Source organism: Typopeltis vanoorti, chromosome 10, assembly GCF_054136105.1.
Source record: "Typopeltis vanoorti isolate ZY-2024b chromosome 10, IOZ_Tvanoo_1.0, whole genome shotgun sequence".
NCBI lineage: Eukaryota > Metazoa > Arthropoda > Arachnida > Uropygi > Thelyphonidae > Typopeltis > Typopeltis vanoorti.
In genome coordinates this window covers 6,797,203-6,815,372 of record NC_143558.1, presented here as the reverse complement: position 1 = coordinate 6,815,372, position 18,170 = coordinate 6,797,203, and the positions used below count along the sequence as shown (strand labels likewise).

The following is an 18,170-nucleotide window of genomic DNA, read 5'->3' as shown; positions in this document are numbered from 1 at the left end:
CATTTCATTCGGTTGCTAAGTGATCATTTTGCTAGGGTATAGCATCTAGAGATAGATGAACTGAAGGCACTTAGTATATTGAGAAATATCAATGTGAATACAGCAGTGGGGCCTGGACGATATGTCAGCTCGTGTACTATGAGAATGTGCAAATGAACTCGCAGTGCTTCTGATGAAGTTGTTTAATCTAAGTCTCAACTCTGGCAAGGTTCCAAGGAGTGGAAAGAAGATAAGATACTTCCATTATATAAAGGATGCTCCAAGACAGAAGTAGCAACTTACATACCAATTAATATCTCTGGAGTGGTGGTTAACATGTTCATTGCCAATCACGCGATATCGCGCGATGCGAGTTCTCATCAAACTGCCGATCACGCGTTATCGCGTGAACGTCGTTAACTAAATTAAAAAATAAAAAAAAGTTGGCCACCACACGAAATTCCAATTTTCAGCTTGGCAATGAAAGTGTTAAACAATTGGAAAATTTGGTTTTAAGAAAAATTCAGGAATGGTTGGATAGAAATACGATAATCTATAGGGAGCCACGTGGTTATTCAAAAGGGGGGTCTTGCATCAGTAATGTATTCACATTTTATAAGGAGAAAGCAGAACTGGATTAAGGAAATGGTTACACCACGATACTGCTGGACTTTGCAAAGACATTTGACAGAATACCTCATGGAAAACTATTACATAAGTTGGAGCAAATGAGTGTGTTCAGGTCTCTGGTCATGGTAGATCTTGAGGATTCTAATACTTGAGCACTAACAGACTTGTCGAATGAAAAGGACGAATGGAATGTATACTGTCACCAGTAAAGATATGGGTAGGACTGGAAGTCTGTGAAAGCAGGTCATTTATATACAATAGGAAGAGAATGGGTGACAGAATCCTTGAGTACTGCTGAATTGGTAGAGAAATCTGAGGAGAGTAAGCCATCCACCATGACATGTAGTGAGCAACCAGTGAGAAATTTGGAGATCCAGTTGCAGAGTGGGAAGGCATACTAGGATGGCAATTTGGTGAGTAGTCCCTGTGCAAACCCATTCAAATGCCTTTGAAATGTGGAAGGCAACCAAGCGAGTTTCTCCAATGCATGGATTTAAAATAATCCAGATGTATCCCTTTTCAGCAGTTACTTTTTTAAGGTGAATTTTACTGATGAAAGATTTTAAACGTAAAAATCGCTAACGCCTTTTATTCCCATAGGTAGCAATTTATTCCACCTGTATCCAGAGATAGCTGGTCTCCAAGGCTATCATTAATTATACATGCCATCTGGTGGACAGACAACTGAAAAGTGTCGATATCTCGTGGTTCCCAATCCTAACACTATGTTAAAAAAATCAGCTAACGCCTTTTATTCCCGTATAGGGAGTAGACGAGACCGTTTTTAAGCCCTAACTTTTGGAGACTGAGTGGGCAGTTCAATCTCCACTGGTACCCAATCAGAGATAGCTGACCCAAGGCTATCACTAATTAAGTAGCACACAGTGAAGAGAGATGGCTCAACAAGTGCCGCTATCTCGTTCTCGTGGTCCCTGACCCTAACACAATATATTTAATGTCTGAAATAGTGTGGGTTCGACGGTCGATTTTCTTGAGTTTCCGCGAGAAAAAACCCACTTGCCCGTGCCAGAGATCGACTAACTCGGGATGGGTCGATAAAAGACTTAGAAAAATTTCCTCTAGTCGCTGACTAGATTCGAAACCAAGAAGTCTTCTTTCGTGCGGTCAAGCGCCATGGCGTGCAACCACCACATCCACTGAGCTACACAGGCTCCGTTTAGCACTGTTTACTTTTTAAAAAAAGGGCGAGTTTTACGGTCGATTTTCTTGAGTTTACGAGACAAAAAATGAGTTCTCGGTAGAAACATTCCACTTTCCTCATGCCAGAGATCAACTACCTCAGAAACCGGTCGAAAAAATGCTTGCGATCTAGCGAAACCTACATTATATTTGTGAGTGGGCAAAAGTTAAACAATCTGGAAATGTTTCTCCAGACTAAACTGTTTCAAGATACTTCAAATCATCAAATAGGCAGCATAATATTGTAGTCACACTATCACCACCATCATCAAATTCCTGATATATCCTCAAAGGGTGTACAGGATATGATAGTTCTACATGATTTAACTATTGTTAACTTCATATCAGCAACTTTCTTCGAAAGTAGTCTGTTATTTGTCAGGACTCCAATATTATCAAATCTTATATTTCGATTTTCTCAGATACTGTTAACTGCATCAATCAGCTGATCTGAATCTTTCTCTAGGTGTATTTTTTTCTCATCTTGGCAACAATGATCACTTTTGCTAATATGCTCTATCCCATTCTGTTTGTGACCATACCATCTCAGATTAGTTCTGCTCATACCGAAAATAAAATAATGGTTCATGATGAAACGATCTCACATTATACAATGAGATTTATCTACCATCTATTCATTCACTAAGATCCAGTGCCCATCGTTTGGCGATTGGAGAGCCTAACCTTTCTTAGCTCAAACATGTTGAATATGTTACCCTACAAAACCTGTATTTCACTCCAGATGTTATTTCTCGCTTGCTAACCCCATGCATATCCAAAACTATCACTTTAACATACTGTACTGTGTACTGGTAAGTACACTGCTTGGAAAGAAGTCAATGGATACCATAGTGTGAGGAACAAACAGCCATGGCATCCACATTAATAAGATGTAGGACCTCCTTTCTGCAATCACTGCAGCAATCCAATGGGAATTTTGAACATTCTTTTTGTAGGCATATATGAAGTCCTGGACTGTTGTGGGGTAGTCAATCTCTTGACCTCACACGATGCTCCAGTTCATTACACAAATCAATAGAGTTGAGATTGGGCTCTGTGGAGGCTATTCAAGTGTGGTTATGTTCATGTCCACAAACCATGCAGTTACAGCAACCTGATGACACAGTGCATTGTCTTGATGAAAGAGACAATGATCACTTCCACAGAAATGCTACAAAGCAGGAAGAATTGCATTGTCCAGATATCTCTCGGAGTTCAATGTTCATAGCACCACTGAGGTCTGAGACTACACCACGACCATACCATCACTCCACCAACTCCAAATTTCAGTTGGTGTACCACACCCCAGTAAGAGATATTCACCAGGTATCTGCCACACCTGCCCATCTGCTTGACAGAGTGTAGCATGATTCAAGACTCCATAACACAGCTTTTCAAGCTTCTATGTCCTAATATATATGCTCTTTGCACAAATGAATACGACACTGCATGTTGGTTCAGGTAATGTTTAGCTTGCATAATATGGTTCTACTATGGAAACCCATGTTGCAAGTCTCAGTTCTGAATGTTTTTGTGCCTATTTGTTTCAGTTGATGCCCAGAACTCTGCATTGAAATCTGGGCCAACAAAAGGTAGTTTTTATGTTATCCTTTGTAATGCCTTACAGTCACGTTTGGTGAGTCGTCATCTGTGGGTAGCACTTGCAGTTGACGCTTTGTGTTTCCATTTCAGTATGGTATCACTGATCGTTGATCTGAGATGGTCCAATTTGTCAACAATTTGCTGAACAGATAGGCATGCCTCTTTCTAGCTGGGTGCAAGAATGGCTGCAAGAAGGGAATCTTCTTGCAGCCATTTCATCCAGACACAGTTACATTGACTTAAAAGCATCATATTCAATTTATATCAGATACAAATATGCAATTTGTTAATTGGTACGATGCGCTGTGCCCATGGGGTGTTCATTGACTTCTTTTAAAGCAATGTAGTTACCAACTAGTAGGCATTATGATGGAAGCAGTGCACAAAAAATCTTCACAAAAATTATTGATTCTGTTCAGAAGGGAAATTTGGTTAAATTGATATTTTTATATCACAGGTCACATTAAGTGGGTTGCAATTTGCCAAAGGCAACAGAAGAACATTTTGTTTTGGTTCATGTAACTGATTTGTGGGATGGAAAACCATCTCGCTGTCTAATGAAAATATGCCATTTTTATTCCTCTATTTTCATCTTTCATTTAACATGAGGGATTTTGAAAATCTTTTCGAAGGAAACATCATGAAAACTAAGTTTTCATGTTTCAAAACAAACATTCCAGAAAACCTGCTATTAAAAAACATAATATACTAGCCTCACAGCATTGGCAAGGAGAGATGCTAGTACTCACCAATATCGGCTTTTTGTTAAGCCCATAAGAACACAAATGGTAGCTGGTCAACATCCATGCACATATTCATAGCCTAACCACAAACCCACTGAACTAGCTTCTGCTATTCCTTCATCAATGTGCAATCTTCTGAGCAGCCTCCCTTACCTAGTTACCAAAAAATCACAATACCTAGCTCTCTACAAAAGTTATTGCAGTCCATACAAACTAGCGGCATGTCATAGAATAAAAATTCTATGACATGCCCCTAGTTTTATGAAGGACTAAGATATAATGAAGAAGAAAATATTAGAACAGTAAAAGTGCTGTTACTTTTTTTAAACTACCTCTGCAAAGTTAAAATTACTATTTTTCTGAATGCTCATTAGCAGGGGTCAACAAATTAGGCAAAAACCTACCTGCCACAAAAAAATTGTACTAATTTGGGTAAGTTTGGGTGTGGAGGCTTAGTCCCCCCCCCATCCAAATTTTTTTAATATAAGTCAGTAGGAGTTCCAACTGATAACTGGTGCTGCATCTGTATTTTTTTTTTTTTTTTAAGTTAAAAAAGATTATGTTCAGGTTATTATTAAATAAGGGGAGCCTGTGTAGCTCAGTGGATGTGGCGTTTGCACACCACCGCGCTTGGCCGCACGAAGGAAGACTTCATTTTGAGTCTAGTCGGCGACTAGAGGAAATTTTTCTAAGCCTTTTTTCGACCGGTTCCCGAGTTAGTCGATCTCTGGCACGGGCAAGCAGGTTTTTCGTCCTGTAAACTCAAGAAAATCGACCGTAGAACCCACATTATTTCAGCCATTAAATATAGTGTTAGGGACCACGAGATGGCGGCACATTTGAGCCATCTCTCTTCACTGCGTACCGCTTAATTAGTGATAGCTTTGGACTATCTGTCTCTGATTTGGTACCAGTGGAGATTGAACTGCCCACTCAGTCTCCAAAAGTTAGATAGGGCTAAATGGCCTCGCCTACTCCCATATACAGGAATAAAAAGGCATTAGCTGATTTTTTTTTTATTATTAAATAAAAATATTCTATTTTGACTGGCCTGTGGCTACTTGCCAGCAAACACAATCTAGTTGCCATGGTGTGCTTGAGCAAGCTTGATTAATAGCATAAATATTTTTGTTTATATGGGAAGTGTGAAACACTCCAATATTATCATATCTAATATTTCATGCCAAATTTGTTACAGCTGTTGAAAGTTTATTTTGCACTTGGTTAGACTATAATAAATTTAGTTTAATCCTTTATCCAAGTGTGAGCAAACAAAGCTTGCGCCTGAAAATATCTTCAGGACTGAGGAAAGGTAGTGCAACACCAGGCAACTCAGAGCAAAGGAATTTAGGAGTGATATAGGAGTGATGATAGCTTGGTCCACCTTTGCTCCGAGATGCCTGGTGTTGCACTACCGTTCCTCCGTCCTGATGATATTTTCAGGCAGAAACTTTGTTTGCTCACACTTGGATAAAGGATTAAACTAAATTTATTATTGTTACAGCTGTAATTCAATTCAGTTAGAGAATCATGGAGACTTCCACTGGATGTGTTTAGGAGTACATCATCTGCATAAAGCAAACAGCTGTTTCATATCTCCAATTACCCTGATTTTAGATCAAACCATCTTCCTGTATTCCCTTCAATTCTAACTACTGACTTCCAACTTAAATATAGACTATGTACTGTACTGCCCTGTATAATGTTCCATTTATTCCATATAACTGTAGTATTTTGAAAAGCTCCCTCCCCCTCCAGGCACCTCGCTGTATGCATTTTCCAGATCTACAAAATTAAGTACATCCTTTCATATTCCCATGATTTCTCAACTATTTGTTGTAAAGTGAAAATCTGATCCTGACAACCTATATTTGGCTTGAATACAGCTTATTCCTCTCCCAGCTTCTCTTCCACAATTTTTCTCCTCTTTTCGAGTATGCTTCCACTATTACCTGGAAAACTTAGTAGAGAAATTCCTTCATAATTCTCACATTCAACTTTGTTCCCTTTTTTTTTTTTTTTTTTTTTTACAGATGGGTACAACGAGTGCTCTACTTCAATCATCTGGAATTTGACCTTCTAAATTATACAGTGTAGCCACTGCAAAACTTATCCGAATAAAAATAATCCTGCTACCTCTCTCTGGGATCTAACATGCTTTAGTTGGAAAGTTCTATATATAGAACTTTTCTTATAAAGGGCAGATGTAATAAATTCTTGTAACTGAGTTTTAGAGGCTGATTGTGAGCAAAAAAAAAAAAAAAAAAACCTTGTAAGATGGTCCCACCTAAACTGTTAGTGTCTCTTGTATGATATACAAGAGACACTAACAACCAATTTCAATGCCAACTTAATATTTTCAAATTAAATATTTTTTTAGGGTAATCATCACCAACTGTGATAAACCACACTTGAGTAACGTTCAGTATATGCAGTGAGTGTGCAAATTCAGTCACTGTTCCTACATATTTGAGCATTTCTGCTTGAATATCGCTTACTTTACCTGCCTTTCCACGTTTTCGATAGCTTTTCTACCTGAAGTATTGTTTTTACTCCTGTTTGCATTTAGAACAGTAGCAGAAATTTTTCAGTAAGTATCTTAAAAATTTTCAAGATATGACAAGGTACCTGGGGGAATAGTAGAAAAGTTTCAGGAGGAATGTTGAAAATTATCTACTACTCATCTGTCACTGCTTGTTTCATTTAACAGAATGTGAAATTAATCTAGACATTCATACCATCTTTATCATCTTTGATTCCTTTTACAGTATCTTCCTCCATTTGTAAGCTTTTTTGATAGCCTCCAGAACATTTTACCACCTGATATATCTTCTTATTAATTTCCATGTTTTTCATTTGGCTACTTTTATGCAGGGCTATCTTGCATTTTTCTCTTATTCTTTTAGGGCATCTGCTGACTTTATTTCCTAGGAACTTTCAGTATGCTTTAATCTTTCTAGAACTGCTTCTGTAACATCTTGTGTCCACCATGGTGTTCTCATTTTTCTATCCTTGTGGACAACTTCATCCCATACATCGCTGAATCAATCAATGTTTTCTTCAGTTTGACACTGAGACTGTACAGTTCAGTTTATACTTTACCTGAAAAAGCTGCTCAACTTTCTTATATACCATTCTATTCAATCTTTTCACTTTTATCCTACTTAAAACTAAGTGATGGCTGCTACCAATTTCAAATCCTCTGTACAGTTGTGTATCCTGAACCAGTATGAAGATATCACTATCTGAGTGATATCTTATTGACTGTCAACAATGGCAGAGTCAATAAGACCTTTGTTTCTTGCATCTTCTCTCTACATGAACTTGTGCACATTTTGTTAGAACGTAGTATTAGTAATGATTAGTTTGTATCCTGAGCAGAAATCCAGCAGATGCTTATTATTAGCCTTGTTTTTTCTCCAAATTTTCCCAACATGTTTCTGCCTGGTGTGATTCATTTCTTCTGATTGGGTTTGTTGTTGTTGTTCTAGGTTGAGCTGGAGTTTGTTCCACTACCGGAATTTTCACTGTTCACTTTGATTCCCTGACAAAAACAGCACAGGTCTTGTTTAACTAGGCAACACCCCAACCAGCATGAAATCTCATCTTGTTGAACATTAGTAATGCTACAAAAATAAAGAAAAATGAAATACAAAACATGGAATTTAGAATCCTACTAGGCTCGATCTGGTAGTTGTGAAAGTGTATATATTACGAAACAGGTCAATCCTTATTTTTAATGTTCTAGACACCAAAGTCCTACAGGCTTCACAGAGAAGGGGCACCTCACAGCCTGAAAAATTCATATTCATCATCATCAAATTCCTGCCATGAACCCTCAAGGAGAACTAAATGAAAAATTTACATCATTACAGATCTTACATTTTTATTCTCTAAGGGACTTTTTACCGTATCAATCCACCTATATCTTGGTCTTCTCTGGGTCATTTTTCTGCCAGGTTGGCAGAAAACACCTGTTTTGCTAATCTTTCCTTGCCCATTCTGTTTAAATGACCATACCACCTGAGATTAGCTTTGTTAATGCATTCCTGGATGCTGACAATGTCAAGTTCTTTCTAAATATCCTCACTTTTCATAAGATAATGCCATTGATGCCATCTGTTAATGCATCTAATCATTCTCAGGACTCTCATATATGCAATCTCTAGTCTTCGGTCAAGTGTTTCACTTCTGACCCAGCTCTCACATCCATAAGTTAAAATTGGTTTGAACACTGTCTTGTATACAGCTAATTTAGTGTTCCGACTAATTTCTCTCTTATTCCATATGAATTTATTCGATTGACTTCCCACCATACCAGCATTCTTGATTCTGTCGTCTATTTCCATATTTAATTTATCATCTTCAATAAAAATCATGACTAAGTAGCTGAAATGTTTTACTTGTTCTATAGATTCTCCATTCACAATGCGGTTGATATTTTCAATGATTCTGCCTATTTTCATTGTCTATGTCTTGTTATTGATGACCTACATCCCATATCTATTACAACAGTTATTCAATTTAGTCAGGGAATCTTGCAAACTAGTAGTGGATCAGAAGTATAACATCGTCCGCATAAAGCAAAGAGCTGAATTAACATCTCCAATTCTGATATCATGTTTAATACCACTTTCCTTTATAATGTGATCCATATAGATAATGAATAACAGAGGGGATAATATACATCCTTGTCTCACACCAGATTTAACATTAAACCATCTTCCTGTACATCCTTCAATTCTAAATGCCGACTTATAACTCAAATAAAGACTAAGTATTTCTTGATATAATACACATTGACACCATATAACTGTAGTGTATTGAATAGCTTCTCTCTCTTGGCACCTTGTCATATGCCTTTTCCAGATCGACAAAACTTAAATACAGATCGTTGTTATATTCCCATGCTTTCTCGACTATTTGTCGTAAAGTGAAGATTTGATCCAGACAGCCTCTATTTGGCCTGAATCCAGCATGTTCTTTACCAAGCTTTTCTTCCACAATTCTTCTCAACCGTTTCTCAAGTATATTTGCATAGATCTTGCCAGGAATACTCAGTAGGGAAATACCTCTGTAATGCTCACATTGTTTTATTTCCCTTTTTATATATGGGTACTATGAGAGCTCTACTCCAATCATAGGGAATTCGTCTCTCTGTCCAGGCTTTCTGAACTATACAGTGCAGCCACTGTAAGACTCTTATACCACCATACTTCAGCATTTCTGGTCGAATATCATCTACTCCTGCTGCCTTTCCACATTTCAAGCCTTTGATGGATTTTTCTACTTCAAGTATGGATATGTATTAATGACTGCATGCCTGGTCAGTGTTTTTTACCGTTGTGCTGTCATCACTAATTGTTTCATTTAGCAGTTATTCAAAGTAATTACTCCATACCTCAAGGATATCTTTTTCTCCTCTTATCATCTCTAACTCCTTTTACAGGACTCTTTGCTCCATTCCTATGCTTCTTTAACAACCACCAGAATATTTTGCCACCTTCTTGATATTTATTTTCTATATTCTTGCCAAAGTTCTCCCATGACTTCTATTTAGCTAATTTTACACAGTGTTTAGCATTCTTGCATTTGTCTCTATATTGTATAAGAGCACAAGCTGACTTATTTGCGAGGAACTTTTGATATGCTTTGTTCGTTTCCTGCACCGCCTCTTTAACTTCCTGTGTCCACCAGGGAGTTCTGATTTTTTTTATCCTTGCAGACAACCTCACCACATGCCTCTCTGGCAGAATCAATGTTTTCTTCAGAGTTTGTCACTGAATCTCCAAAGATTGATTCCTGTTCTCAAACTCTTTCATTTTCTTTTCAATAATATTTCTGTATTTTAGTCTAGAGTTCACATCTGAGAGCTGCCCAACTTTTATTCGCTTTAAAACTTTCTTACATGTTATTCTTTTCAATATGAAATTCAATTTTATCCTGTTCAAGACTAAATAGTGATCACTTCCAATTTCAAATCTTCTGTGCACTCTGGTGTCTTGCACCAAGGAGAAAACATCACTATCAACAATAACATAGTCAATGACACTTTTCTTATTCCTAGCCTCTTCTCTCCATGTGAATTTGTGCACATTTTTATGTTGGAACATGGTGTTAGTAATAACCAGTCCATGTCCTGAGCAGAAATCCAACAGATATTTGCCATTATTATTAGCTTTGCTCTTTTCTCCAAATTTTCCCAACATATTTTTGTATGTCTCACAATCACTTCCTACTCTGCTATTTAGATCCCCAACAAGGACCAACTTTTCCTTTTTCATTGTGTCAGCTGCTTTTTCTAAAGCCTCAAAAAATTCCTCCAATTCTACCTTAGTAGAACCTTCTGTGGGACTATAGGCACAAATAAGTCTCATTGTCCAGTTCCCCATTCTCATATTTGCCCACATCACTCTACTTGAGACTGCCTGCCATTCAAGAAGATTAGCCTCGTATTTTGTGTTGAATACTATGGCTACTCCTTCTTTTCCTTGATTGTCATTGCCTGAATATAGCATTTTGCATTTATTGCTCAGAAAGATCTCACCAGTTTTGGCCTTTTTTGTTTTAGTCACCCCTATTATGTCGATCTGGTACTTATCTAATTCCTCAGCTAGCTCCATTTCTTTGCCATTCAGGCTTCTTACGTTGATAGTACCGATCTTTAACTCTGGTGATGTTGGGTTGGGGTTTGTTTTCAGATTTGTTCTAGTAGCTGACTTTTTGCTGTTTGCCCTGGTTCCCTGGCGAAAACAACGGGGACCTTGTTTAACCAGGCAACGCCCCAGCCGGCATGAAATTTTGTCATGTTGTACCATCATTTTTTATGTTGGTTTAACCAATAAGAATACAATTTGGTCGGCTAAATCCCAAATTGCCAGCCCATCCTCGTTCATTTAGTATCTAAGTAGATACCCAACAGAGTGCACCACGAAAAGGTGAGGATTTTACATCAAGTCAAAAGCAATGGTCGGTTTTCTGCATTCCTTTAAAGGCTATGTGGAGGTCTCCTCTCAGTTATATAGCTTTGACCCTTAAGCACCCCTCTACTGCCTTTCCATATTTCAAGCCTTTGATGGTTTTTTTACACTTCAAGTATTGATATGTATTCCTGACTGTATGCCTGTTGAGTGTTTTTTACCACTTTGCTATCACTGTTTGTTTCATTTAGCAATTTTGAAGTAATTATTCCATACTTCAAGGATATCTTTTTCTCCAGTTTTCATGTCACCTTTATCATTTCTAATTCCTTTTACAACACTCTCCATTTCTGGGCTTCTTCAACAACCTGCAGAATATGCCACCTTCTTGATAATTATTTTCTATGTTCTTACTAAATTCTTCCCATGACTTCTGTTTAGCTAGCTTTACACACTATTTAGCTTTCTTATATTTGTCTCCGTATTCAATAAGAGCACAAGCTGACTTATTTGCCAGGAACTCTGGATATGCTTTCTTCTTTTCCTTCACTGCCTCTTTAACGTCCTGTGTCCACCAGGGAGTTCTGATTTTTCTATCCTTGTAGACAACCTCACCACATGCCTCTCTGGCTGAATCAATCAGGGTTTTCTTCAGAGCTTGCCACTGAATCTCCAAAGTTTGGTTCCTTTTCTCAAAATCTTTCAATTTTTTCTTCAATAATCTTTGTGTATTTTAGTCTACAATTCACATCTGAGAGCTGCCGAACTTTTATTCGCTTTAAAACTTTCTTACATGCTATTCTTTTCAACATGATATTCAGTTTTATACTGCTCAAGACTAAACAGTGATCACTTCAAATTTCAAAACATCTGCACACTCTAGTGTCCTGCACAGGGAGAAAACATCACTATTGACAATAACATAGTCAATGAGACTTTTCTTATTCCTTGCCTCTTCTCTCCAAGTGAATTTGTGTACATTTTTATGTTGGAACATGGTGTTAGTAATAACCAGTCCATGTCCAGAGCAGAAATCCAACAGGTATTTGCCATTATTATTAGCTTTGCTCTTTTCTCCAAATTTTCCCAAAATATTTTTGTATGTCTGACAATCATTTCCAGATGCTTTCTCTAGAGCCTCAAAAAATTCCTCCACTTCTACCTTAGTAGAACCTTCTGTGGGACCATAGACACAAATAAGTCTCATTGTCCAATTCCTCATTCTGATATTTGCCCACATCACTCTACTTGAGACTGCCTGCCATTCAAGAAGATTAGCCTCGTATTTTGTGTTGAACACTATGGCTGCTACTCCTTTTCCTTGATTGTCATTGCCCGAATATAACATTTTGTATTTATTGCTCCGAAAGATCTCACCAGTTTTTGTCTTTTTTTGTTTCAGTTACACCTATTATGTTGATCTGGTACTTATCTAATTCCTCAGCTGTCTCCATTTCTTTGCCATTCAGGCTTCTTATGTTGATAGTACCGATCTTTAACTCTGGTGATGTTGAGTTGGGGTGTGTTTTCAGATTTGTTCCAGTAGCTGAATTGTCGCTGTTTGTCCTGGTTCCCTGGCGAAAGCAACGGGAGCCTTGCTTAACTGGGCGACACCCCAGTTGGCATGAAATTCTGTCATGTTGTACCATCATTTTGTATTTTGGTTTAAGCCAATAAGAATAAAATTTGGTCAGCTAAATCCCAAATTGCCAGCCCATCCTCGTTTTTTCAGTATCCAGGTAGATACCTAACAGGTTACACAAGGAAAAGGTGAGGATTGGACATTAGGTCAGAAGCCGTGTTTGGTTCTCTGCATTCCTTTAAAAGCTATGTGAAGATCTCCTGTCAGTTATACAGCTTTGACCCTTAAGCACCCTTGTCATATTAGTGAGAATGAAAAAAAAAATCATTTTTTTTTCATTTTCAAAAATCATTTTTTTCATTGTCATATTAGTGAGAATGAAAAATCAACAAAATGTGAGAAAGTAAACAAGGTAGGAAAATCTCCAACGTAAAGTGGATTTTATTTAAAAAATTATTTTCAAAAATTATCTACAGATAGGCAAAATAAAGTCTGTATTTTATTTATATGAATAACTTAAATTTTTTAATTTAAATACTTATATTTATTTACATTTCACTTTACAATTCTCCAGATATAAAGTTGCACATGGATATATTCATTACTTCACCTGAAGTAATGAATATATTTTTTTTATCATAACATAAATACTGTACATAAATAACAAAATACATAAAGATAATTCAATCAATCATGATTTTTAAATCAAAATGACAAAAATAATTCCTTGAATAATTAATTTTTATTTATTGAAAGAATTATTATAGTCAATGGAGTAAAAATTCTTGCCCCTTGGCTGCTACATAATATATAAGTTATGAAATGCATTAGTGCATTAATTCCATGTAATGAAACTATATAGAAATTAAGCTTTTGATCTAATTTTAAATACATTATAGAAGTGACAAAAGGCATTGGGCTCTAGTTTCTATTAGACTGCATTTTAAAAACATAGAAGATGAACTTTGCCACTCGGTATGAGATCACCACTCTGTTTAAAGGGGACCCAATGTGGCTTGAAAAGATTTAGTGTTTTCTCTAGAGCAACCTTTCATAGGTGAGATTCACATTAACACAAATATTTTATATATATATATAGTAACAAAACTTTTATTCTAAATACACATTGAGGATAATTTTTAGATAATTATGCAACAACCAACAGAATGAAAATGTTGGAGTTAAATTTTGAAGGAGAGGAGGGCAAAGTGAAGTAAATTTCACATGTACATTACTTTTCAATATTTATTTATTTATTATTATTTTTTTCAAGTGTTCATGGAAATTTTCATCCTACTGTTCAGTTATCCCCTCTCCACTTATTCTACAATCAATATTTGAAAATTAATTCCAAGAAAATCAGAGCACAATTCTGGACATTACATTTCTGAAGAATAAGATTACAATGCAATAACAAACTAGCAAAACCGATCAGGTCACCAAAACCAAGCCCCATCCTCCCTCACATCCTGGAGTGTATGAAGTACCCTGTGATTGTGATACTGCCTTGGAAACACATTCATTCCCATCATTACAGCAAGTCAGGTCGCAGACCATGATTTGGACATTTTCACACGAGATCAGATGGAAGGAAAAAATGTGCTATAGAACAGTCGTTATAAGTTGGAAAGGCTATTCTTAGATTTGGCAATGGCTATGATGCATTCTAACAGCATCAAATATGGATGCATTAATCTGCTATAAACGTGAGAAATAGTCATCTTAAGATCAACTTTAAGAGAATAACTGCAATAACTTCCACACAACATTAGAGGATGCCAAATTAGTACTTTAGGATCTTTTGTGAATTATTAAACTGTTTCATTTACTGCTTGTTGAATTTGTACTGCAACTAGAAGTTGCGCTCTGTTTGAAACCCACCAAAATATAAGCCAGTTAATAAATACCCTTTATATGATTTCTTGTTTTTTTTGTAATACTATGAAAGAGATGAATTTTCATCTTTTTGTTTACCACAACCGGTGAACAAAATAAAGGTGTTAGCAAGGAACATCAGCTACATGATTTTCCTAATGATACAGGCTTCTTACTCAAATTTGAAGTCTCTCTTTATTTAAAAAAAAAAAAAAAAAAAAAAGACTTCAAAAATTAGATGTAACACATTTATTTTACCTTGCTCGAAACCAGAAAAGTCTGCAACTACAGATGGTCCTATCATTAGTCATCTTTCACTACAAAAAACACAGTTATAACAGAATTGCTCAATATAACAAACTGAAAAGTCCCAATCAAAGAATCACAAGTACAATGCTATGCTAAAAGAAATGCACTATAGCAAATTATCTACTATAATGAACTGTTCCTGTGATTCCTTAAGTTTGTTACAGTTAGATACTTGCCAATGACTGAGATGTGGTGTGTTACAGGTCTACTAGCAAAGTCTTTTAATACTTAATTTTAATAAGTCTGAAGTTTTGTATTTAAAGAAGGTAACAAAATATTAATATCATATCCAATAAGACTATTTCCTAGTTTATATACTAGTAATTAAAATAGGTATAAAAGCTTAATATTTAATAATGCAAAATATTTACTTGTCAAATAAGTCATATTTTACACTTAAATTTGTTTATAAACCTATTTACTTTTTTACCCCCCTTAAAATTTCTTGCGATCCGAAATTGTATATTTTTCATAATTCTTAGTAGGATCATATGGTTCCCAGCGAGATGCAGGAAAAATGTGCTTGTTGCGCTCATACCAACTACGCAATAATACTTTACCAGCATGAGACTCATCTTTCTCGACTGTTGCATCACTGACTAATCTTACATCATCATGCACATCAAAACTAAACAATGGACCACTTTTTCCTCTTGCCTTGGTAACAATAAAATCATAGAAAGTATAGTGATGAGGTATAATGAGATCCTCTTTAACATACATTAGCTGATCAGCAGTTACTGCTCGCAGTTCATAAAACTCTTTTCGCAAAATTTCTAAGCATTTCTGTTAATAAAAAAAAATAATAATAATAAGAGAAAAATCACTCCAATTTATATTAACTACAAATACCATATCATTGAAACTTTGTTATGAATATGATTTGGAAAACAAATAAATAAAAAGTAAGATTTTTTATGCAATAAATTATCAAAAGAAAATTAAGCTAGAAATCACTTATTTCAATTAGTTTAGTCAAAGAGAAGAAACATGAATTCAGCATATATATATATATATATATATATATTGTAAAATACTGCAAAATAAATCTCATATATGATGAATATTACACCTTTAATCATAACACACCGAGTTAGCTTTACATTAGGAACATCCACTTAATAATGCATTCCACCACTCTGTGCAATCATGGCTTGCACAGATGAGCATGAACGGATTCCACCAGGTATCGAACATCATCTGTCAGACCTATGGTGTGCTAGGAAAGAGCTCTGTAGGCGATATCACCACCTCCACCAGCCTGTTGAACTCCAAATGTACAACAAGGGGATAGGGCTTCGAGCTGTTTAGGCCAAATGCAAATCCAGCCATCAGCATGGTGAAGCAGGAAACAGGACTCGTTAGCAGATGACATTCTTCCATCTGTCGAAGGTCCATTGGCTTATGCGAGGCTTTGTTTGTGATGCCTGGCCATCATCATGTGTATCCTTGTTGGTCTCCGGCAGTGGAACCCCAAGCGAAGCAAGATACAGCACATAGTGCATGTGGACAAGCTATGTGACTGTTGTATATCATTGATGCCACCTGACACTCAACTCTAGGATCAACCATGCATAGTTGACCAATGTGAGTCCTGCTGGATGTCTGTTCATGGTTAATCCAGTCCTGGAGTACCCTTGATACAGTAGTACAGGAGAAACCAAGTGCAGCTGTTTCTGAAATACTGGCACCTGCCCTCTGGATCCCAACTATCTGCCTGCAGTCAAATTGGCTTACATGGCCACATTCCCCTATTACCAGCAACATTTACTGATTAGGTAGAGAGGATAGGTGTGCCCATTTATAGTAGCTGCATGTGACAATGATATCACACGGTACTTTGTTATCACGCTTAATATCTAAATGTCCGCGTGGTTAGCCTAGTGGCTATGCGCTTCGCGACCATATGCCTGGGGAAGGAGTGTCCTAGGTTCGATTCACGTCGGTGACGTGAGGAGCTGAAGGATCTTCCTCAGCCATAGCCAAGTTAGCCAGTCTTGGGCATGGACAGCAGGGTTTTTTCCCCAGTTTATTCTGGGGTTTTTCATCCCGCAAAGCAGGCAAACTGGCCTTGAGAACTCAACACTACAGGCCATAGGATACACTGGGGCATAAGGCTGACCACTTTATCCTGTAAACGGAGTGAGGTCCGATGATCAACGGACCCTCGACACAGCACGGTAAAAGAGGGTATAAGGAAGATGATATCTAAATTGGAAGGGGGGGGGATTTCCCTAATGCAAAGCTAACTCAGTGTAATACTGCTGTGTACGTTATAATCACAGTTTAATTGTTAAACTATTTACTTGTTAATTCCAAACACTTCTCTCTTCTTTTCTTTTTGTTTGCCATTCTAATTAATTTATAGCAGTTCTAAAGAATTCTACCACAGAGAACAAAATGCAACAAACTAATCTTTTTTCTTTTCAACCCTTTAATTGCTACGGTCGAGTTAACCTGGTCATGGAAATAAATGGCGCCCTCAAGTGGACACCCCTTGCAGATTATGTAAATTTTAGAAAACACAATTATTGCCATTTTTGTGAGTGAACGTGTATATCAAGAATGTATGATGCAGTCCGGACTTCTTACTTGTAAGAATTTTAATTGATTTTATTTATAAATTTTTTGCAAAATTAATTCAGCACATGGGACAATGTCAGTAGAATATAAAACCAGCAGTTAAAGAATTAAAGACAAGTCTCAATGTGGTATTCATATTGAAATTCACCTAAATTATAGTTATTATGAAGAGAATAGATATGAGAGTTCTGAGTAAAATTTGAGAAATGAAGGGATGAAATCAATCTATGAAATCAAAATATACTTGTTTTGCTAACCTTTCTTCTCCTGTTCTGTTTAAATTATCATATCACCTTAGATTAGCTCTGCTCACAGTGCTAACTTGTTAGATTCCTTTGTAATATTTTCATTTTTAATATGAAGTTGCTATTAACAATTTTCATCCTGATTAGTACTGGACTCCAATACTGTAGGATGTTATATTTCTAACACACTTTTAACTGCACTAGTCTCTTCTCCACTAAATCTTGGTCTTCCACTGGGTCTCAATCCCGACATAAGAAACTTGTTTTGTCTTTCCTCTCCCCATTCTGTTTATGTGAATAGGAGAGGAAAGCATAGCCATATCTTAAATCAGTGCTGCTCACACATTCTTAAATGCCAAAAAGTTTCATCCTATTATTTTCATTCTTAATATGATGCCATCTGTACACTTCCATAAATTTTCTCAAAACTTTCATATCTATGGTCAAATGTTTTTTTGTTAATCCAAATCTCAAAACCATAAGTTAAAATCGGTTTGAACAA

General features: G+C 36.5%; 1 protein-coding gene across 1 annotated transcript in view; it reads right to left on the bottom strand.

Annotated features, from left to right (window-relative positions):
- Positions 1 to 13,177: 13,177 nt before the first annotated feature.
- Positions 13,178 to 18,170, bottom strand: part of LOC150102151 (protein FAM50 homolog) — a 37,232-nt gene continuing 32,239 nt past the window's right edge. The window contains exon 6 of the mRNA XM_090399042.1: positions 13,178 to 15,626. Within this exon, the coding sequence (XP_090255168.1) occupies positions 15,276 to 15,626 (351 nt within the window). The 3' untranslated portion in view covers positions 13,178 to 15,275. The remainder of the gene's footprint in view (positions 15,627 to 18,170) is intronic.